We start from the raw sequence: 23,683 nt of genomic DNA on the forward strand, positions 1-23,683 counted from the left end.
GAATCCTTACTTGCAGAACAACAATACATCTTCTCCTCTACAACAAAGCACCTCTCCACTGCCTGATGGGCAGCAAATTATATCCAGCGAACAGGTGAGCCAAGAGGTGACCCCCAATGACTCTCTTGGTCTATCCAAAATGTCAATGCAGAATTCATCTGTTCTCAGTACTTCTCCTTTACTGCGCAATGCTAACCTCTTTACAAATGTTCTTACACCCCACAGGTAGCGACGGCCCCTGCCTCCCTTCTTCAATCCTCACCACAACTGTCTTCAACTATGCTTACATCCCAGCTACGTAATGCTTCCTTTGTTTCACCTCTTCAACGTCACCTTTCCCCAATGTCTGTTGCCTCTTCTGCTCCTCCTTCAACTCAGCAACCAGAAGCCAGTGTTGGCACTACTCCTATTTTCTCTGGTGGACTACGAACTTCCCAGATCCAGGGATCAATGTTCCGGTTTCCAAGTGGCACTTTGAGGATGCCCCAGAGCACTGCTGCACCTGCTGTTGCACCTACTTCAGCTCCTTCCCCCCTCTCCTCTTCTATGCTCTCATCTGCCTTGCTTAACCCCAGCTTGCGTCAGGCTACATATCGTTTGCCAGATGGATCACTGGTTACCAGAACAGAACCTGCACCAACTCCTTCCCCTATGTCACCAATGCTTTCCTCTGCACTGCTAAACCCCAATGTCCGAAAAGCCACATATCGTCTACCAGATGGAACTCTAGTCTCAAGAGAGGAGCCTGTGTCCGAGCCTGTCACTCCCTCTTCTCCCATGCTCTCCTCTTCTATTCTCAGTTCTAACTTACGAATGGCCTCTTACCGATTACCCGATGGTTCAATTCTATCTCGTCCGGGAAGGGAGGAACCAACTCCTCAAAGTGCTGTGTCCTCCCCTGGGTTATCTGGTGCCTTAATGAATGCTAATATGCGGATGGCAAAGTTTCAGCTCCCTGGTGCATCATCATTGTTTTCACGAAATGAACCTACTCCCCCTCCCCCCTCAGGGCCAATGCTCTCTGGTGCCTTACTAAACACAGGCCTGCGTGGGGCATCCTACAAACTTCCAGATACCTCTTTCCTAAGGCAACCTGGTTCTAGTGACACATCTGGATCACGTTCCCTTGACCTTTCCAATGCCCTACGCAATCAGAATGTTCGGTCGGCCACGTATCGCTTGCCTGATGGATCCCTAATGAATCCAAGGCAGCAAGCTGCAGACTCCCGTTCCTTTGACCTGTCGAATGCTTTGTCCAAAAACCCAAACCTTCGCCAAGCTAAATATCGTCTTCCTGAAGGCAATATAATGACCAGGCTAGGTGCTCCTAAAACCCCAGAACCCCGCAGCCTTAACCTCTCTGGTGCCCTACTAAACACTAACTTGCGGGGGGCGTCATATCGCCTGCCTTCATATGCCATAGTGTCTCCACAAGTCCAAGGGGCAGGGCCTGGACAGCACTGGGCTCATGGTCCAGGAATGGACGGGATGGAAATGCAAGATGAGTGGGCAATGTATGGAGATGGGGAGCTCCTGATCCCACACGACTCCCGAGTACAAAGACAAATGGGGCAGGATCAAGGACAGTGGAATCTGAGCAGGGAGGGAGAACCGGAGGGGAACTGGTATGATAAGGTAAAATAAACATAAATGAATAAATACATTCAAACTGTTTAAATTTAGAATAGCATATATATGCATTTTCAGGACATATCAGTGATTAGTTTGTATCAGGTACACCAGCAAATCTCAGTGTAATATTTGTAATGCATTTGCATTATTGGAAAGTATATTTTAGGTGAACTCAGAGAAATAAAATCATATGAATGCATTAAGTGAAATAAATGATGAAAATGAATTATTTATTGTAGGTGTATGTTTTGTAGATGTACTCTATCCGAAGCTTGTCATCTGTGACTCAGCGGCAAAAAAGAGTGGAAGGTGTGGAGGATATGACACAACTAGAGTAAGTTGATCTGGGCTCTCACTCTTAAAAACCTGCAGATTTCTATCACTTAGCCAGCTGACTGCTTACGTGAAATAGAAATATCTTAAACCACATTGATCTGTTATGTGTTTATATTGTTTTGATGTGTTATACAGGGAGATGCATGAAGAGGCTGTTCTGCTGAACATAAAGACAAGATTTCAGAGGGAGCTCATTTATGTAAGTAACACTCCATATACTACACTCCTCTAAAGACATTGGCTAATGATCTGTTTTTAACACTCTTTCTGACAGACATATATTGGGAGTATATTGGTGTCAGTGAATCCCTATAGGATGTACAACATCTATGGGACAGACAAGGTGCTACTTTACAAGGGCCATGCTCTTGGGGAGAACCCTCCGTAAGTTTGATTTTTAATCATAATGTAATTATAACTTCTGAGATCTTAGTTAAAATGGTTTCCATCTTACATTTTATGTACAAATTGGAAACAATTGTTTTTCCTATTCTAATTTTTGTTTCCAGGCATTTGTTTGCCATAGCAAATGCTGCTTATTCCAAACTGATGGATGCCAATCACAACCAGGTCATAATAATCAGGTATTCTTCTCACTGTGATTGTGTACTTCATTTGAAAAATGTACTGAGGCTCATGAAATGATCATATCATTAGGAAGGCATATACATTTTGTACTGTTACTATATAAAGGATTACATTACAGAACATTATTATAATACATAGTCCACAAAGATAATAGTGCTTGGGCTTGTGGAGAGAGTGAAGTTGCAGTCAGTACACTGTACATCATGGGTTTAACCTTGTGTAGACATGTGAATGGAACTAAGGACATTTTCCATCTCCAGTTGACTTTGTCTTTGCAAATTCATGAGTTTCTGTCTGTGGTTTACTTGCCAGCAAACTTAATACAGAGTCATCTCTCATTCCTGCCGTACTCTGTCTATCAGACGTCTGTCAAAAACTGATCTCGTGAATGAGAAAAGCACACATGCATATAGAAACTGTAAGCAAATCTGCTGGGGCTGCACTTAGATGTAATCATATACAGTGAAGTACAGCCATGTGCACCTGTACACAAACATGTGCTGTTCCAATTAGCCCACAAATGGCTCACATGCACAATGCAGCTCAGTGTGGCTCAGTGTGGAAGGGCCTGTAAGGAAAACTCCGCACAGTCTAGGCCAGTAGCAGATCAGCTTTCTATCATGTGTGTACTGTGTGCACGCCTGCTACGTGTACATGTGATCGTGAGCGCATGTTAAGGGGTAACTGAGGTCTGGTGTACAGTGACCAATAATGGCCCAGTTTTTTAGCTTCACAGCCCGTGAGTTGAAACCTAATACTGTAATGTGGCCAAGGTGCCAATGTCCTTAAACACCAATGCAGCCCCGTTCCTCTCCTTGGCTATGTTTCCATAATGATGGTATTTAGTATTAAGATGTTAGTAGCATACAACAGGTGTGTCTTTCAAGCAGTTCAATGAACAAATGGAAATCACTTCAGCCTAATATTTAGATGAACTTTAAATTAAGCTTGTGTAAAGTCAAACGCTTTAATGACTTGTTTATTATCCCTAAGATGGTATAATATTATTATTTAATTTTTTTCGTATATATTTTTGGTTTAGTGGAGAGAGTGGCTCTGGTAAAACTGAGGCGACAAAACTAGTCCTTCGTTACCTAGCAGCAATTCAGCACACGAGCAATGTTGCACAACAGGTATGTACATGTTGACTTTTACATTATAAACATTGTTATACTTAGCTTAATATATTTAACCTACAAAAAACATTTAAACTTGTATCTTATTTTTAACTTGTTTTTCACCTGACTCATCAAAGATTGAGGTAGTGTGGCCCCATTGCATGACTTGTGCTTCTCCACTTGTAATTAGTAGAGCTGTAGCTGTTTATAGTGGTTGATTGCTTTGCTTGTAATTTTTTGTTATTGTTTTTTGTTTGCTTTAAAAATTTATCATTAGTCACTTTCAGAATTTATAGCTTTATTCTTTTTTTTCCCTTTTTGGAGTGGTTGTCTTTTAAGTAACATGTAGCAGTAAATCTTTTATGATTCTTTGAAGTGTTATTTTCTCCTTTTCCCTTGAAGATACTTGAGGCAGCTCCTCTGATGGAATCTTTTGGAAATGCCAAAACTGTGCGAAATGATAATTCAAGTCGCTTTGGAAAATACATTGAAGTGTTTTTAGAAAAGTAAGTGTAATAAAACACATGTTTACAGTTTTTTTCCCACTAACCTTATATTTTATATATTCTTTATTTTATTTAAGCGGAGTGATCAGTGGTGCCATAACCTCCCAGTATCTGCTGGAGAAGTCTCGTATTGTCTTTCAGGTAACATACTTTGTCTGGGGCTTACCTAAGTAACTTTATGCTGTGTGTCATTTATTCATGTTGAAGTGATGTACTTGTTCTTCAAGGCCAAAGATGAGAGGAACTATCACATCTTTTACGAGATGCTGGCAGGTCTTCCATCACAACAAAAGCGAGCTTTCTATCTACAGGGTGCTGAGACGTACTATTACCTCAATCAGGTACACCTAGACACATCTACAGTTTACAAAGTTTAGGAACAACTGTCTGAAATGTATCGTGTTGCTTCTTGTAAAGGGAGGGGATTGTGGGATTACAGGAAAAAATGATGCAGAAGATTACCGTCGACTTGTAGCTGCCATGGAAATCCTTCACTTTGCTCCTGAGGACCAGTCTTCCATCTTCAGAGTTCTCGCTTCTATTCTGCACCTGGGCAACATCTTCTTTCAAAGACATGACGTAAGTATGTCTATTTGGTTTGTCATACTATTTAATGCTGCCTCTTGTGTTTAAATGGCACATCTGTTTACTGGTGCATTGTAGGCTGATGGCCAGGAGGTGGCGACAGTGATCAGTGCCCAAGAGATCAGAGTGGTGTCTGAGCTTCTACAAATCTCCCCTGAAGGGCTGCAGAAAGCCATCACATACAAAGTCACGGTCTGTATGCCAGTGGTCCATTTTTGTTAGTTCTTGTACTACACATGATGTCAGATTGTTTGAATCATGTTCTTTTTGCACATTTCAGGACACTATGAGGGATAGGATTTTCACACCACTTACTGTAGAGAGTGCTATTGATGCCAGGTAAAAAAGAACACATTTGGACAGCTTCAGGTGGTGCTATCATTAGCCATTTGAGCTTTAGTCCGTTTCTTTGGTCTCAGAGATGCAGTTGCCAAGATCCTGTACTCACTGCTCTTCCACTGGATAACTGAGAAGATTAACTCTCAGGTGTACCCCCATCAACACACACTCTCCATCTCTATCCTGGACATTTATGGCTTTGAGGTACGACTTAATACAGTTTAAAAATGTCATTATTATTTGTGTGTGCGTGTGTGCCTTTAAATTTCAATCTAATAAATATTTAAAACAGGACTTGGCCTTCAACAGTTTTGAGCAGTTATGTATCAACTATGCAAATGAGTACCTGCAATTTTTCTTCAATCGGATCATTTTCAGAGAAGAACAGGTAATAAAACAAGTTATTGCATGCATATCTGATTTTCTTTTACGCAAAAGGGCCCATATTACACACCATGTTGTTTCTTCATCAAAGACACATCTGGAGTATTGTTTCATTCACACTTGTTTAACATACAAACCCTACATATTTAGGATGAGATCTTCTTTCAGACAGAAAACACAGTTCCACCTTGTGATGTTTTGTGGTAATATAGGAAGGGCTCCACTGTGTTTATAAATGCCATATGTGGTCACTCAAATGATTTTGTCAATTTTAGTCCTGGTAAAGGTAAAAGGAGCTGTTAACTTGAAAACTGTTACTACATGATGTGACAGAACATTTTGAGCTTTGGAGATGTAGACACACTAATAATGAAGGATTACTGAAATATGTGTGAATGAAACAAAACTCATGGTATGTTTTTGAGAAGCTAACACCATTATAACATGAATAATTTAGCAAAACTGTGCTTTAATGAGTTTTTGTTTTTATTTTCAGGAAGAATATAGCAGGGAACAAGTCCCTTGGCAAGACATTCCTTTCAGTGACAACCAACCCTGCATTGACCTTATTGCTGCAAAGCCTCATGGGATATTGAGAATATTAGATGATCAAAGCTGTTTTCCACAGGTAGAGAGAAAAAAATATAAACTTAAGAAAATTTATTTTTTTATTTCATACTAATAATATTTAATTGAAATTGCTTGTCAGGCAACAGACCACACCTTTCTACAAAAATGTCATTATCACCACGTCCACAACCCACTGTACATTAAGCCAAAAATGCCCACTCCTGAGTTTAGTATCAAACATTACGCTGGCCGGGTCACTTATCAGGTAGTAGTCACATCGTATTCATTCATCTTTTTGAGGTTGAGGTATATTAAATATTTTTTGTTTGTAATTTTCTCTGTTCTTGATTCAGGTTCATAAGTTTCTTGATAAGAACTATGACCAGGTCCGGCAAGATGTTCTTGATCTGTTCATTCAAAGCAAGAACAAGGTAAATCTAAGGTTAACATGTGTACAGTGCATAACTCAAATGTAACTGGGTCATATAAATGTGTGATACCTGTGTGTAGATGGTGTCCAACATCTTTGTGGCACACCAGGAGCTCATAGGCCAACAAAAGGGTCACAAGAGGAAGAGCAGCACAGTCACACGAAAATACCAAGCTTCCACAGTCAGCAGCAAGTTCCAGCAATCCCTCCTGGAGCTGGTGGAGAAGATGGAGAGGTAGGGGACATTTATTTAACAATTTAGAATTTAGTTTGAAGTTTGTTTGAAGTGTACATTTCTTTATTGTTGCTTTTTATTGTTCAGGTGCAATCCTTTTTTTGTGCGCTGTATTAAGCCAAATAATCTGAAGGTAGTGTATTGGATCATTATATATTGTTTAATTTACTTTTTATTTGCGAGTTCACCAGCTTTTTTTATAGGAACCAAGTGTGTTTGAAGATGAACTGGTCAGTCACCAGCTTAGACATTCTGGTATCCTAGAGACAATTAGGATCCGGAGAGAGGGATATCCTATCAGAATGCAATTTGATGTGTTTCTCTTTAGGTATTATGCATATATGTGGAATTATTCACAACTCTCTCTCTCCCTTTTTTTAAAATCTAATCCTATGTTTCTGGTTATTGTGAAGGTACAAGTCTCTGGTGGGGGTGCATCAGATTCCTGCAGCCAGTGGAGAGAACTGTGTGCTAATGTTGAGTAAACTGTGCCCTCTCCGACCGGGTTTATACCATGTGGGGGTCACAAAGGCAAGTCTTATTTTTCATTTACACGAGGAAATACATGTGTGTGGGGGGTTTTATTTAAATCTAATATTTGCTGGACTTGTGCCTCTAATCTCTAGATCTTTCTGAAAGAAGACATTTATCAGTTGTTGGAGTGTAAGCGAGAGCGCTCCCGTCACCTCGCTGCTCTCACTCTGCAGCGCTACACTCGCATGTTCTTCGTCCGAAAACGCTACAAAGAGTTCCGCAACAAAATGATCCGGCTCCAGGCCCGCTGCAGAGGCTATCTCGCCAGGTACTTCACTGCTTATTATTGCTTCACTATAAAGTAACATGTTTGTGTGCAGATGTGAATGTAAATGATGATTGGTTTTCCAGGAAGCGCTATATGAAAATGAGAGAAAGTCTGGTTCGTTTCCGATCCTTGATCCATATGTATGTGAATCGCAAACAATACATCAAGGTACATGAAGAAATATCATTTCTGATGATAATTCACAAATCAGACACATTTTTAATGTGTTATATTTGAATTAACGTTGCTTTATTTTATGTATTTGCAGAGAAGGTTTGAGGCAAAAAGGAGGGCACAAGAGGAAAGACGGAAAAGAGAATTGGTAAAAAAAAAAAAAAGGGACATTGGAAAACAGTGAATAGTCAATAACAGTCAATAATATTTTTGATTTCTTTAGGAGCTGACCAAACGGGAGGTGGTTAATGTCACACACCTGGTGATCCCTGCAGAGCTTGGCGCGCTGCTGCAGACAGCAGGAGGTTAATGTAGATGCATATGTCTCATTATAAAAGAATTTGTGATAAATTAGACTGATACAGCTATTGGATATATTTAACAGAACAGTACATGTTACAGAACTATTTTTCAAATCCAATGGTTTTTTAACATCCTGTACCATTTTATTTTTGTTTGTCTCCAGCCAGAAGGGAGCTGCACTCGGACTGTCTGGCTCTCCTTCAGGCTCCTCATATTCAGGAACAAACTCAACTCACTCTGCCTTTGGACATCAATAATTTCACTTTCTATCGCTATGTACAGATTCACTTCAAGGTAACTTTTTGTTTAAATATTCTTGTGAACCAAGCTTTACACACTTTGTATCACATGCTGCTATATATATTTTATGTTTCTTTCTAGCAACCAAAGTTTGGTATGTTGATGGCCCCTTTGGAGACTCCTTTAACCCGAGTGGAAGAGGATCTTAAAGAAGAAGCTCTCCAGCTCTTTATTATGGTAATGTGTGGTCTGCACTATAGAATTTAAATGCTCTCCTCTTTTTGTTTATTATCTCCTCTTAATCTTGCATTTGCAAGGTATTACGCTTCATGGGGGACCCTCATTTGAATGGAGCCCAGGAGAATATGTTTGGGAATTACATCATCCAGAGAGGAATTGTCTCACCAGGTGTTCGCGATGAGATCTTTGCTCAGGTGGTCAACCAGGTTTGGAGAAACATCAACCCTGACAACGCTGAGAGAGGCTGGCTGCTGCTGCTGGGATGTGTGTGCAGCTTTACCCCTTCTGCCAAGATGGACAAATATCTGCTCAAGTAGGAGATTTCATATGTTTAAAAGAAAATTGTCCTTTATGGATTTTTGCTAATACAGCTTTTTCCCGCCAGGTTTGTGTCTGACCATGCCCCTGCTGGTTACCAGGCCATGCTGCAGCACAGGTTGATCCAGGGTGGTCAGAAGACTCAGTTCAGCTCTGGAGATGGCACAGAGACCGCCCGCACTTACCCGCTGTCCCTGCTGGAGTGGACGGCCAATAGAAAGAAGGCCAACATGGCGCTACACGTGCACTGCTTTGACGGTGAGCCACGCAAGCAGTATGGAAACCACGTTATAATTTATGCTCTTTTAAAAGGTGTTCTGAGTCTCACTTACTATCCAAGAACAATGCAGGTGTCTTGTTAAACGTATTTTGTCATATCATATTTAGTAAACAGTCTTTTCCAACTCCAGTACTCGGTTTGCCACAAGCACTTATGCGGGTATCAGTTACTCCACAAAGTCATTGATTATTTATTGCCTGTCAGGATCAGGTGATATCGGCTCTCTGCTTTTAAACTCCACATGTCAAAACATTTCAAATTTAACTACTATACAGAAATATTGTTTTGTTTTTTTCAGGTGGGTCATTCTTATGTCCGGTTCACTCATGGACCAGTGGGGAGGACTTGGCGGGAGATATTTTGAGACACAGGTGCCAAGACAGTTTTGAAAAAGCAATTTGGGCACATGCAGTTACTATTATTTGTAAATGACTTTTGAATGACATGTTATTATAGGGGTGTGTCTGACTGGTGGAAGGGGAGCTCAGTGTTGATGAAGGAGCATGGTCAGTGGGTTGAGCTGGCTGGACACGATTATGTGATGGACCTAATTGCAGACCTGGAGCTTCCCTCTCACTTTCCCAAACAGAAGAGTTACTTCATAATCAGCACAGACGACCCAACAAAAATCAGAGCTAATGCTGGCCTGTAAGAGCTACACAATATAAAAATTACCTACAAAGAAATGCATGTAAATGTTTAAAAATAATATACATTTGTTTGCCTTTCAGTGCAATGGTTGGCAGTGGCTTTGACTCAGATGAAGAAATTTCTCCTTTCTCAGCCCCAGGTGGGAGTAGACCAGCTCGTAGCCTGCCGGACTCTGATGGTTACTACAGTCATGGTGCATACTTTGCAAATACATTTCTAAGTTAAACAATATAAAGTAGCTAGTGTGTTTTAAAATTAGCAGTATTTTTCAATATATATATATATGTGTTTTTGGCAACAGAATCTGACGGCTTCAGTGATGGTCAAACTCAGAGAGGCATGGACCGCTATTTGGACTCTCTGTTTGACCCGGTTCTGTCCGATAGTAGTGCAGTAAGTACACCTACTATAGACTATTGAGGTTTTTCCTCCTTTGTAAATTTTATGCTGCCCCAAACCTCTTCTTTTCATTTTTAAGAAGCAGATGTTATATTTTTAATATTTGCAACATAGAGTGCCTCATCAAGTTTTGTATCATAATAAGTTGTAAACTCAAATTTAAAGTTCAGAGACAATTTAAGCGATATGTTATTCTAAGTATCATGCCACTTATTTGAGGCCTACATTTGTATTATTACTTTTCCTACCAATTTTATTTACATGCTTCCTTTGCACACATTATTTTCATGTCCCCTGAAAAACAAAACAAAACAAAAAAACATAAAACAAACACGTTTTAGAGAGGCCAGGTGCTCATTAGGACCACAATGGGAAAACTTCACTTATAAACATTAAAAAGAAAAAAATCAGGCACTCCAACTAGCCAACGTGTTTCGGCAGTGTGGGCCTTCTTCAGACCATATCTACACAATCGGAATGCCTCAGATGTTTTCTTTTTAATAAAACAAACTTATAATGTTTTCAATACTATGCCATTTTAGCTGTACTGGCCTAGTGTTATGTTACTGAAGTAGCTATAGGTATCACCGATGGCAGATAGTATAACAGTAATCTGGCAAGTATTTAGATGTGTGTTTGTCCAGTCCAGTTAAGCTCCCTGTATGTGAATGGAGTAAAGAGATGATAGACGGGTTAGTCACGTGACCTTGCCTGTGTAGGTGTATGAATGGAACAGACTTTATCACCCGGTTAGAAGGATGATTGGGTTACCAAGCCTCATACCGTATCTGACTTGTACAGCAGGCAGAGTACATGAGCAAGTGTTTTAAACTGAAGAAGTATGAACCACACAAGGAACAGTGGCTTTTTGTGGATATATTTTTGAGGACCTTTGATATGAAATGACATCAAATTTAGACATACGTTTTGTAAGTAAGTGAGTTATTCTGTTTGGTGTGATCGATTTGTCATCTGATTAATTAGGAGGATAAGTTTCACAAATGGAACAAATGTTTTTAAACCCAGCCAGCACTCACAGGGTTTAGTTTTCGAAAATATGTTATTTAATGTGAAAAGTAATCTTAACCAATGCAGCTTACTGCAAAAAAACTGGTAATTTGTAAATTTTATGAAAGGCAAGTTTATTTGTAAAGCACAATTTGTACACAAACTAATTCAATGTGCTTTTTAATAAAAACAATTAAAACTAAAATTAAACATAATATTTATTATAAGAGAATAGTGCAGCTAAATTCCTCCCAGTCGTTCTGTGTTATGTAATGAAATATATGTGTGCACTTCAGGAGATGGAAAGATCTTTGTCAGCCAGAATGAAAGGAGGAGGTGGTATTGGCATCACAGAGGAGGAGAGAGGAAACAGAGCACCCACTCGGCCGTACCCACCAGGAATACACCCCGGAGGTAAACGCGTAGGATTGTTTTTCTTCTGCACTAAAATATTTAGCTTGCTCAATGAATTGTAAAACCACAAGTTTACACCGAATTTGTCATTAATTTCACAAAGTTATTGGTTGTTCAACTTAATCCATGTAATGTGTTTTGTTACTGATGATACTCAACAGGCAGCACAGTGTAAGGTGTAAAGGGCCAGTTATACAGCTGGCCAAACTTAATCTGTTGCTTAGAGGCTGTAATGAGCAGTCTGGCTACATCCATAATGTATGGGCAGTCATTCACTGTAACCACAGATGACTCATTTAACCTTGGCTCATAGGGATCTATCATTGTCTGTCTCCTTCTTTCTCTTCTGACTCTTCTTTGAAGCAAGTGATCCAGTAGTTTGAAACCTGGCTAACTAATTTGTTCATTTTGTAGCATTTTGTGCACTAGAGAGATCATTTCAGATAGCTTTTTTGGTATATTCCAAACAATGTCTACAGGAGAAAGACATAATTTTTTTGTATATTGTAAACATACTATGCATATCATACTGTTTCATATACAATTCCTTTATTTTTTAATTATGTTTATGATCTTGATGATATCAACTTGAAAAGGCAGGGACCAGACCAATTAAAATCTGATAAAAGTTTTAAAGCTTAGAAGCTTAATTGATCACTAATACTGAGTTGTTACCTGTGGGTCCTCAAGCTGTGCCAGTGCTCCCAGTAGCAGGAGGAATGATGCCACCCATTCCCACCATGCCAATCCCCTCCCACCACCACCACCATGAACAATACCATCAACAGCAACAGCAGCCGCCACCGGAGCCAGAGCCGCCCCAGTACCACCAGTACAACAGACCACAGCCTTCCCGCCAGAGGACTCTCACTTCTGACACCCCTCCCTCTCATGTCTCTCCCTCCTCATCACCCACCCGAGCACGCCCCTCTGCGGCAGCTCAGGTCCTGGACACTGATGTCAGTAGTGTGCCTGGGCTGTCAGGAATGGGTGCCCTCCCCTCCTCGTCTGTAGTCCCTGGGTTACCTGTGATGTCAGGTGTGCCAGGTACAAACCCAGGTTGTCCTGCATGTTTGGCCTGAAGGCGTGGTGACGTGCTCTTCACAAAATGATTTAATTGAATGAACAGTGTTTTGTATGTGTGATCGTTTTTAAATACACTGGCAAGATAATGTTTGTTAAACCTTTAAAACTGTGTGTCTTTGGGTTAACTAAAATCTGAGATCCCATCTTTGCTTAATTTATGTCTGCCTTGACCAGTATCTATATCATTACTGAATACACTGATGAACATTTAATTCCAACCCTATTAATCAATGCTTAACCCTCTTCAGCAGCCATCCCAAACACATTTTTCCTAAAGCAATGCATCAGATTTTCTTATTCTTCAGACATTTCTGTGCCCATATACCACATTTTATTTCAGATAACATGAAATGGTTTCAATAATTATTTAATTCTATTCATCAGACTGAGTTTGCAATTAACTTTCTTGTATAAAATCAAATAAGGCAGATATTTTTTATATTACCCTTATATAGAACCCTTCTCAGAACACAATTTATAGAACTCATATTTTTTTCGCCTCACTCATATTTTTTGTCATAAATGTGTTTTGTCTGCATCAGAACAAACAGTGCTGACACAACAGCAGCAAGCCATCATCAACCAGCAAGCTATAATCTTGGTATGTTACTATCTTCAAATGGTGAATAACGAGGATTATTATTTACTTATTTGTTCTAAAAAATATTCATGCTATGATTTTGTTGTAGGCTCAGCAGATGACTATGCAGGCCATGGCAATTCAGCAGCAGATGTTGTCATCCTTTCCTCCTGCTACACCAGCTCCTCAGTCACCTCCCACTCACCATCACACGTACTCTCCACAGCGCTCCTACACAGCCAGCCCTGTCAGTAAACAATATTCAACCATATTACACTGACTGCTCTTATGACAGTCTGACCATTTCACACTTTGATGTTTGCAGACAAAAGACAGTGAAGGGTCACCTACCAGGAGGACAAGTATGCTAGAGAAAAATTGCTTATTTTTGTTGTTTTCTGAACATTTTCAAACCATGTATTAATCTTTGTCCAGGTCCAACACGCGGTCCTCCTCCTGAGGATGTGGTGCGCTCTAGTCCTAATAACACGCAGCGCATGGAGCCCAGCCATGACATCAAAGACATCATCAAACAGCATCAGCCAGCGGGCTCAACCACCTCCGCTGGGTCAGCTACGCAAAAGATCTACTGATACTTTGCAGTAACATCACGCTGGGGGTGTTATACATCTATCTCTAATGTTGGAATGTTGCCATGGCCACACATCAGTAAACACAGCCTGATGAGGTTTAAGATACAGAAAATACAAAGTGGATTTAAATAACATATTTTCAGCAGCCTCTAATCAATACAAGCGATCATGTTCTTTTGTTTTGATTTTCAACAAAAAGTTGAGTGTGACTAATTGAAAAACTGTTGGCTAATGCTAGGGTAGCGTGCTTATGTTCCCTCATTTCTAAGTTTTTTTTTTTTCCTTCCAAAATTAGGCTCTAAATTCCCACATTTCCTTCATCATCAATTTGGATCAGAATTTATCCCCATTTCTCCCAATTTGGTCGTCAATTACTCCCAAACTATTGTCCAGTATTGTAATGTAGAGGTCACGGTGCAAAGGATCCTAGGTTGAAATAGCTCTGAATCATCCCTGTAAATGCAGTATAAAAATAAAAATGACTTGATTTAGAGTTTAATTTTGAGAAAAATCTTAGAAATAAGGGAACATAGGGCTGATCCCAGTGCTAGGTAGCTTGTGACTGTAATGTTATTTGAGAGGGAATTAACACACATATCAGATCACCCCTTGCATTTCCCGCTAAATTAGTTTTTTTTGGTCAGATTATGTGGAAAAAAAACATCAGATTAAAGCCTAACAACGCCTCTGACAAAGTAGTGTCTACAGTCAGCGTCACACTCCCAGGAAATGTTAATGACATCAGCTGCAAAGTATTAATACAATCACTCGTACAAAGGAGTTTTGTAAAGCTTAATGTTTTTGTGATTTTTTTTTTTATTTTAGAAAAGGTGATGGGAAGGGTTTCACAAAAAAGCCAGACCCTCACGATGAAGCAATGGAGATCCTCAAAGACCAGATGGCAAACCCACCACAACCGGTATATATAACATTTTTTCTTTCATTTATTGTTTGCTTATTTACATACATTAAATAAAGGGGTTTAGAACATTGCAGTCAAATCAGATAATACAATTTGTCTAACTATCACACAGTCATGTTACTGGACATTTGCCTACCACAAAAAATACACAATATTATTAACAAATATTCCAATTATCACTATTTTACTCCTATTTACTGTACATATGCACAAAGCACAGCAAGCCTAAAATAGTTTTTCTTATAGACTCCAAGAAAACCATCACCCACTCAACAAAAAGAAGATGGATTAAAAGTCACAAAACCAACCAAGGCACAATCTAATGGCATCACTACTGTACCTGTCAGCCCCGCCCCTCCTCCAGGTGAGCTCATGTTAACTGTGTGGGAGATTAGCAAAAACAAGCAAAATCTGCACTATTCTTCTGTTTATCCAGTCTCCAGAGAGCTGCCTATTGAAGACGAGGCCGTTCAGACTCAACTCCACAGTCGGACCAGTGAGGATTATTACACTTACACCAATGTGCCGTGGAAACTCTACATGAGGAAAGAGGTATTGCTTCTGATCTAGTTTTGAATTTATATATTATGTTAAAAGTTCTTGAACAAGTTACCATTATTAATTTAAAATTTTGTCTGCAGGTGTTTTATCCTAAAGAGACATTCAACAACCCCCTGGTTTTGGATATGTTATTTAAACAGGTGATAATTCTGTTTTTGATTTATTATATATGTAGTTAATGATATGATTAACTGAGATTCAGGAGCAGGACCACGCCTCAGCCACCCTCTCCTCTCACCAGCGAACCACAACTCAACTCTAATTTCCCAGAAGCCTATATGTAGCAGCCTTTCCCATCATCCCAGTTTGTCTCGGCTAACTCGACCCCACCTTCCCATCCCCTATTTTGTTCATCTTTCAGTCATAAGACCTGTACAAGGGGGTCCCGTTCCGACTGGGCCAATTGCAGATTGAGACGGAGCCCCCACCCATAGTCTCAACCCAGCCATCTCTGCCCCACTTCGTACATTATCAATAAACTTCTTCACACTATGTTGTTGTTGGCGTGGTCCTAGCTAGTGAATCAGTGTTCTATGGCAGATAATATGGCCCGCAATATAATTATACTTGGCCCGTGAGCTCATATCAAATATGTATTAGAGGTGGCCTGCCGGCTACCGTGCCAGTATAGTGCATGCACCGTTAATACTACTACTAATACTACTACTTTGATGAACTTTTATTTAAGAAGAGATGTCAAGTATTTGTATCTACTTTGGACACATGTGCATCCGAGTAAATCATAGTCTAGCAAACTGAGCTTGGATGAATGTTTTCTTTATGACTTTTGACTGTTCATAGTTGAAAGATTGAATTTTCATTGAAGCAAGTTGTTATTTTTGACTGGTTGTTGCCTTTTGAAAAAATAAATAAATAAATAAATAAATAAAAGGAGTTCAAAAGCTACAGGTAGGCTATAGAGACATTGTTTATTTAAAATGTTATTATTATTTTATATTATTCTTGTTTTGGATTCAATGTTTAAGCAAAACTATTATGAAACATTTATTTTAATAAGATAAGGTTTAACATTACATATCTTGAAAGAAGAGAAAACATGCAGATGTTGGAAATTTTTCAATAAATATTTCGTTTGGCGCACGACTTAGTCCCAGTTTTTAATTTTGGCCTCTGTGGATTTGAGTTTGACACCCCTGTTCTATGGTGATTAATGGTTTTGCTTCCATATTTATCTTTGCATAGGTTGTGCATGATACTCAATCAGAGGCCTGTATTCGTATCACTCAAGAGGAGAGACAGAAGATGAGAGATCTTTTTGGTATAATCAGTTCCTTTCTTGGCTCAGTTTAAAAAAAAAAAAAGCAAAAAAACTTTCCTTTATTATTGTAATTTTTCCCACAACAGCTCAACACAAAATAGATCAACCATCGGAAAAGCATGACGACAATGTGAAGAAGAAAGTGGTTACGATGGCGAAAGATTCATGGGAGATTTATTTTTCTAGACTGTTCCCAGCTTCTGTGAGTTTATCATTACATTTGCTAAACAAACCATACGCTTTAAACTTAAATACGTGTGCATGTTTTCAGGGAAGTGTAGGAACAGGGGTACAAGTGCTCTCCGTCTCTCATAAAGGCATCAAACTGTTGAAGATGGTGAGGAGCAGCTCTAATGCCCCAGACTACTTCAGAGTACTACGACCGTACAGGTGACTGACCCTCGGGTGACCAAATGTTTTGAACTTTGATCTCTTTGTCTCACATCCTTCCTGTTTTTGTGCCTCACTTCCTCTGCAGTTACTCGGACATCCTGTTTGTATCCATTCCGTCTAATAATATGTTGGAGTTCAACTTGACCAACGAGAAGCTGATCCTGTTCTCTGCCAAAGCCCCACAAGTCAAACACATGATTGACTATTTCCTCACAGAGCTTAAGAAGGTCAGATAAGTTTTAAATGTGAACAATTAAAAACATAATTTATTAAACAAAACAATAATAGATGGAATAATTGAAATATTAGCTGTGGCTTCAGATTACCTCACCTCACTGTATATAGGGCCTATATTTTTATGTGAGTAAGCTTACTATTATTGACTATCATTGTACTGTCTGCATTTTTTGTAAGAGTGTGTTCAGTTGCCTTATCAGTATAAAAGTTTAGGTTCAATGTTTATTGATTTTCCTTTTAGACATAATCATGTAACCAATAAGAAAAAACTGCCTTGTGTCCCCAATCTGGGAGTCATTTTCACCTTCACAATCACAATCGTATAAGTCACCAAAACAATATTTTTTTATGAATGTGATTTGGTTATGTGATTATGGTTGGTATTAGGGATGTAACAATAACTGAAATATTGTGATATTGTATCATCAAAGTTCTCACAATAATATCGTGGACCCTCACAATATATTGAATTACAAGTCTCTTTGCTTAAATTAAGAATTATGGTGCAGCAATAGAGCAAAAGACAGAGGGAACTACATAGACCATAATCCTTTGCTTCATTTCAGTGCAGACTACATGAAGAAATGGTTCTGTTCTAAGTACTTTTAAGTCTTAGTTTTTTGGGTTAAGTTTTGTCAAGGCATTTTCAGAGGAAAAAGTTGCATATTAACAGTTTTGTTCGCAGCTTCCACAAAATATCACAATAAATATCGTACCTTGAGATATATATTGTGAAAATATCGTACCGAGATATTTAGATATTGTTACATCCCTAATTGTGAGCCTCCCCTCTATATCGTGAGCTTTCCCACGATATTGCAATAAATATCGTACCGTGAGGTTCATACCATTTGATTTTACTGTTTTGTCATTTCCAAGTTTTTAAATAATCTTGTTTTTTCAGGATTCCGAGTATGTAGTAGCTGTAAGAAACTACATCACTGAAGACAGGAATCTCCTCAGCTTCCACAAAGGAGACATCATCAAACTCCAGAACATGAACGGCCTTGACGCTGGTGAGACACACGTTTCTTATTGGTGCTTGTCCAATGCTTCTCTTTGCTTAACGCTCTGCTTCTGTCACTGTCTGTTCAGGCAAGTCTTACGGCTGCATAGTAAGAAAAAAGGTCATGCTTCTAGAGGAGTTAAAGAGGGACACTCCAGAGTTTGGTGGGTTTGTGTTTGTGTGCTTTTAGGGCTGTGTCGGCTTTGCTGTGCTGTGCTTTTCTCCTCGGTTTTGCTCACATTCTATGCTTTTTAATAAGCTATTGAAATGTATGTTTGCTTTAAAAACATTTTATTTAAACCCTTATTACAAACATGAAATGAGTAAGAATGGATAAAAAAGGAACCTGACTGGTACTTACTATTAGTTCCATTACCCCAAATATCCATTATAGGAAATCTTTATGACTGTAACCTCGGGCTTTGATGTTAATATATGAGGACCACCACTAATTATAGCAGTGACACCTGTGGGAAATATGTACAAAATGTTTGCAAAATAAATCAGTAATTATTTGGACATTTCATGCAGTAAATCTTTAGTTGTTCAACAACTTCTCTGTGCTGGCTTATAGGATGGAGATTTGGAGCTGTTTTTGGGAAGTCAGGAGTGTTCCCCAGTGAATATGTGCGTCCTGTGGCTGCCCCAGACTTTCTGGTGCTGCCTCCAGAGAGAGTGGAACCTCGGGACAGACAGGGGCGGGTCGCTGCATCTGCTGCTGTTGCTGTGGCGTTGGGTTCAGCAGTAGCAGCTCATGAGCTTGACATCTCCACTGAGGTCCATAACATTTTTTACTCATGAACACAGTATTATGATGTACAGTATGTTGGCTTTCTACATAACAAATTTCACGTTAATAAATATAAACTTGATCTACTTAGGCGGAGATGTTTGTAGAAAGCAGTGACCTGGATGATCTGCCTGTGCACAGCAGTCAGTATAACATGTCTGAGTTTGCCAAGAAGTACTTCAGAGAGGCGCAGAGGAACAGGTCAGATGCAAATGCACCTGCTTCAACAACATATGTCACTAAATCACAACTAAACTGTTTTATGAATTGCCCACAGTGATCAGAAAGCCAAGAAAGGAAAGGAGATTAGAGACCCAGCAGATATGGTCAAATTCTCAAAGGTAAACGAGACTTTTTACACATACTGAATATGCCTCTTATAATCTGTGTTAATGTTGCCCTTATTTTATTAGTCCCCAATACATGAATCCCTGATCGACTTCTCTGACAGTGGAATGAACCGAGTGGCTACAGATATCTTTTTAGGTGAGTGAAGTGTATTAAAAATAGAAATTCAATGAATACAGCTGAATAGAATTTTAAACAGTGTTCAATGTTCAGCCATAATGAAGTTTATGGGAGATTATCCACTAAAAGGCCTGACAGAACAGGAGGTCGTTACCACTATTCTGAAGGTAATTGGTAATTATAAAATCTATTCTAATTCTAATTATATACTTATAATTCACAAAATAATTAATAAATTGTCACCAGCTAAGTGGGGACCATGGCCTGATAAAGGATGAAGCATATTGCCAAGTGATGAAGCAAGTTACTGCCAACACCAGCTCCAAACCGTAAGAACAACAACTCATTACAATATCTGACCTCAAAACACAAGAAAAATGTGCATTCTGAAGATTTTTGTTTTGTATTTGTGGGTTTAGGGAAAGCTGTCAGAAGGGGTGGAGGCTGCTGTACATTCTGACAGCTTTTCATCGCTGCTCTGACGTCATGAAGCCTTTCCTCATGAAGTTTCTATTGGATGCATGTTCTGGTCCTGGTGTTCAGTACCAAGGTACAACAAAAACAAACAGAAATTGAAATAGGATAGGGGCAGATTCTTAAAGTACAGTGATTACTATGTGTTTGTTATAGGTATTGCAAAGGCTTGTGAGCAGAATCTGCGGAGAACTTTCCAGTATGGTGGACGTATCCAATATCCAAACAACATGGAAATCAAAGCTATGCTGGTATGTCCGCTTTTTTGTTTTTTTTCCCTCTCAAGTCATTTCTAATTTATTTCCTTTTTGTTTTGTGGGTTTGCAGGCAGGGAGGAGCTCCAAGAGGCAACTTTTCCTGCTGCCTGGGGGGATTGAGAGACACCTAAAAATCAAGACATGCTCTGTATGATACATGATCCACATTCTGATATAAATAATAAATGATTTTTGATGAATACCTTAATTATTTAACGGAACTTGTTTTAGGTTGCTTTGGATGTCATTGAAGAGCTTTGTTTTGAGATGGAGCTGCACAGGGAGGAAGCTTTGGATGAATATGCTGTTTTTTTAGTCACGCACAAAGGTATAAAAGACAAACAAATGAATCATTGATGTTCTGATGTTTAATATTGCACTCCATTGCGTTATATAGGTCAGAATGTGCGGCCCCTAAACAAGCGCGAGTACATCCTTGATATTACTACCGAAGGAGAGACGGTGGATGCCAACTACAGTCTGTGGTTCAGAAGAGTCATATGGAGTTTACCGCTAAAGCTGGACAATGAGCTTTATGTCATGATGCATTACAACCAGGTACGTGCTATAAATGTTTACGTTGGAATACTTTCTGTTGCATTGTCTTGATTTTTTATTTATTTTTTTGCTGTTTTAGGTGTTGCCAGACTACTTGAAAGCTTTGTTAAGTGTGGTCCCTCAAAGTAATGTGACTGATCAGCATCTTCAGCAGATAGCAAGATTATCAGCCCTACAGCATCGTGCCAAAGATACCATCTACCTGCCAACTCTGTAAGCACATATTTTAAACATGTAAAACCCTTGACCAGTGGTTTTTAAACTTTTCACGTCAAGTATGACCCAAGAAAAGCACAATTCGATCAAAAGCAATGGCAGTTTCTCATTTAAATAGCTCAACTAGGTGAAAAATGATCATGATGACAGTGAGGACTAACCCAAATGTGAATATAAATATGAACTTGCACTATGTAACTTTACTCCTTGGAGATGCTTTACCTGGAATGTTCCGCAGTATGGAATTAAACATGTATATTTGGAATTTGCTCATTCACAGGAGTCTTATTACTCAGAAATACCTTGAAAATCATGCCTTCTTACTGTACGTGGACATGCCTCTGACTTGTAACAAAGCCTGGTGGTATAATAATGTATAATAATGCCATAATGTGGTATTCCAGGCAAACCAACAAGATCTTTGTAGCGGACCAAACAGAAAGGCAAAGACAAGGTATAAAAATTTGTTTGAATTTAATAAATTCAAAATCAAATGTAATTTAACAAAGGCTCAAATTAGGTAAATCATTAACAAAAAAAACAGGCCCAACTGGAGAAATATAAATCACACTGAACAGAACGAAACTAACCCAACCAGACAAAGAACAGTGGTGTTTAAATACATGAGGCCCAACTAAAACTGAACACAAGAGGGGGGAATTACACTAAATAATTAATTAAAACTACTAACTTAATCAAAGTAACAAGAAGGCAAACAAGTATAATACAGAAAATAAGTGATAATAAAGTGACCTTAAAACAAACTAGACAAACAAACTTAGTAAAACTAAATTAAACAGTGCTCCCCCCTTTGTTTGGCGTTGATGGTCTGCCAAAGGTCCTCCGTCTAACCACTCGAACAAAACGAAAAATAACAAGTGTAAGTATATAATTCAGATTTATATTAACTAAAATGTGTGCACCCAAATTAGAGTATAAGTCTAAATAAATGAATTAAATTATGTACCTGAAATAAAATGAAATGAAATAATACTGACACTGTGGAGTTGTGGCAGAGGTATCCACCACAATCCTAATGGTGACAAGCAGGTGGCGGACCCTTTAACAGAAATGTCACACAGTGCTGCTATAAATTAAACCAAACTGTACCACGGTTTGAGAACCACTGTTAAAGTTAAAAATTTGTGCCTACTCTTATTCCTGGTTTTGTGTTTTTTACTGTAATTGGATTTTTCTGCAGCCGCGACGTGCAGGAGTCTGTCCCCCCACAGTTTTACTCGAAACAAGGTTCACAGCCTTGGTTGAACATGGTGACTCAGCACATGCAGCATGTCCAGCCATTAACCCCACACCAGGCCAGAGCTCAATTTTTGGGTAAATGTCTTTTTCTTTTGAGTCAGAAAGTGGAGATACAGACTAATACAAATGCTATACTTTTTCCTCCACCAATTTCATGTTATCTTTCTTTTTCTGCCATAATTCCCATTTTGTCCACATGACCTGATCCACTGATTTCTTATCCAGCTGTACTTTCTGTCATTTCTTTCACCCCATTGTTTCTTACCTATACAATATTAGTTGAATTTTATATACTGATTAGTTAAATGTATAATCCCTATAGCAGTAAGGATTGTGAACTGTATGAACTTCATCATATCATTTCTTTTTCTTTATCCTCAGGCCTGGTCAGTGCCTTCCCGATGTTTGGCTCCTCGTTTTTCTACATTCAGAGTTCCAGCTCTGCTTCTGTCCAAGCCCCTTGCATCCTGGCGGTAAATCTGAACGGACTGCACTTCCTCCACAAAGATACTCACGTAAGAAAACTTTTAGCACAGTATATAAAATATTACATAGAAGTTCGTATATATTTTAGGTCAGGAATTTGGCACCCCCTGTTGGACTTATGATGACCATCTACAACTCTTCATAAGAAAAATTCAGGACAAAACTGGACAAAATTTACAGAATTACACAGGGATTACACAGACATCCTTAGTTTGGATACTAATACATGCATGCAACATTTTCGTTTTTTACACCTCTTCTTTTGACTTTATTACATTTAAAAAATCATATTGTAACTCTTTTAAAACTAGGAGGCTATGGTGCGTTTCCCTCTGAAAGAAGTCCAATCAACCCGGACCCAGAGACCCACTTCTGGCTCCAGTTTTCCGTATGTCGATATCCTGATTGGAGACCTGTTAAATCAGAGGATCACACAGCTGCAGCTAGAGCAGGTACATGTTTTAATGTAGAAGTATTGTTCCTTTTAGTGTTCATTCAGGTCTACTACATTTGTTACTTTTTTCATCTAGGGCTTGGAGTTATGTCGAGTCATTGCAATGCACATGGAAAACCTGCTGTCAGTGAGAGAAAAGAGACTTACCCTGCCCCCGAGTGAGATCACCCTGCTGTAGCACATCTCTTGCATATCTACCTCTAAACTAGACTCATATTTTAAAAGTGCATTATCATTCACAAAATTTGCCTCTGGTTTATATGTATGAAGGAGAGGAGTTATTGCATTCACTAATTCACTAAATTAGATTATTTTGCACAGGTTAGTTAACTTAAAGTGTATTTAATCTGTAAATATGATTTGGAAAAAGGCTGTATATAAAAATGTGTATCTAGGGTAAAATGTAAAATGAATTTTATAGTGCCTTGTTTACTTGTTATTGTTTCTCCTAAATGTATATTTCTGTATTTTACTACAAAATGTTCATATTAAAATACATTCGTTTCATTAT

General features: G+C 38.9%; 1 protein-coding gene across 1 annotated transcript; it reads left to right on the top strand.

Annotated features, from left to right (window-relative positions):
- Positions 1-1,886: 1,886 nt before the first annotated feature.
- Positions 1,887-23,590, top strand: myo15aa (myosin XVAa). The gene is given in 64 exon segments (XM_055152543.1): positions 1,887-1,966; positions 2,104-2,167; positions 2,243-2,352; positions 2,478-2,552; positions 3,599-3,689; positions 3,812-3,817; positions 4,077-4,180; positions 4,258-4,321; positions 4,408-4,521; positions 4,598-4,759; positions 4,844-4,957; positions 5,046-5,104; positions 5,185-5,308; positions 5,397-5,492; positions 5,985-6,116; positions 6,198-6,323; positions 6,412-6,489; positions 6,569-6,723; positions 6,811-6,856; positions 6,927-7,051; positions 7,137-7,254; positions 7,350-7,525; positions 7,609-7,693; positions 7,794-7,847; positions 7,923-8,004; positions 8,166-8,296; positions 8,384-8,479; positions 8,560-8,795; positions 8,868-9,058; positions 9,379-9,451; positions 9,537-9,728; positions 9,812-9,924; positions 10,033-10,124; positions 11,435-11,558; positions 13,181-13,239; positions 13,328-13,465; positions 13,544-13,580; positions 13,654-13,799; positions 14,635-14,730; positions 14,980-15,097; positions 15,170-15,285; positions 15,375-15,434; positions 16,498-16,573; positions 16,660-16,775; positions 16,845-16,963; positions 17,052-17,193; positions 18,108-18,219; positions 18,299-18,373; positions 18,784-19,015; positions 19,111-19,200; positions 19,277-19,340; positions 19,413-19,485; positions 19,561-19,634; positions 19,714-19,796; positions 19,887-20,017; positions 20,098-20,192; positions 20,269-20,346; positions 20,430-20,526; positions 20,596-20,756; positions 20,836-20,969; positions 22,174-22,307; positions 22,614-22,747; positions 23,030-23,170; positions 23,249-23,590. Coding segments are annotated over 64 exon segments (6,921 nt in total). The 3' UTR covers positions 23,351-23,590.
- The last annotated feature ends 93 nt before the right edge of the window (positions 23,591-23,683 follow it).

This window comes from Boleophthalmus pectinirostris, unplaced genomic scaffold, assembly GCF_026225935.1.
Source record: "Boleophthalmus pectinirostris isolate CB_2022bp ecotype Guang Dong unplaced genomic scaffold, ASM2622593v1 HiC_scaffold_17, whole genome shotgun sequence".
Classification (NCBI taxonomy): domain Eukaryota; kingdom Metazoa; phylum Chordata; class Actinopteri; order Gobiiformes; family Gobiidae; genus Boleophthalmus; species Boleophthalmus pectinirostris.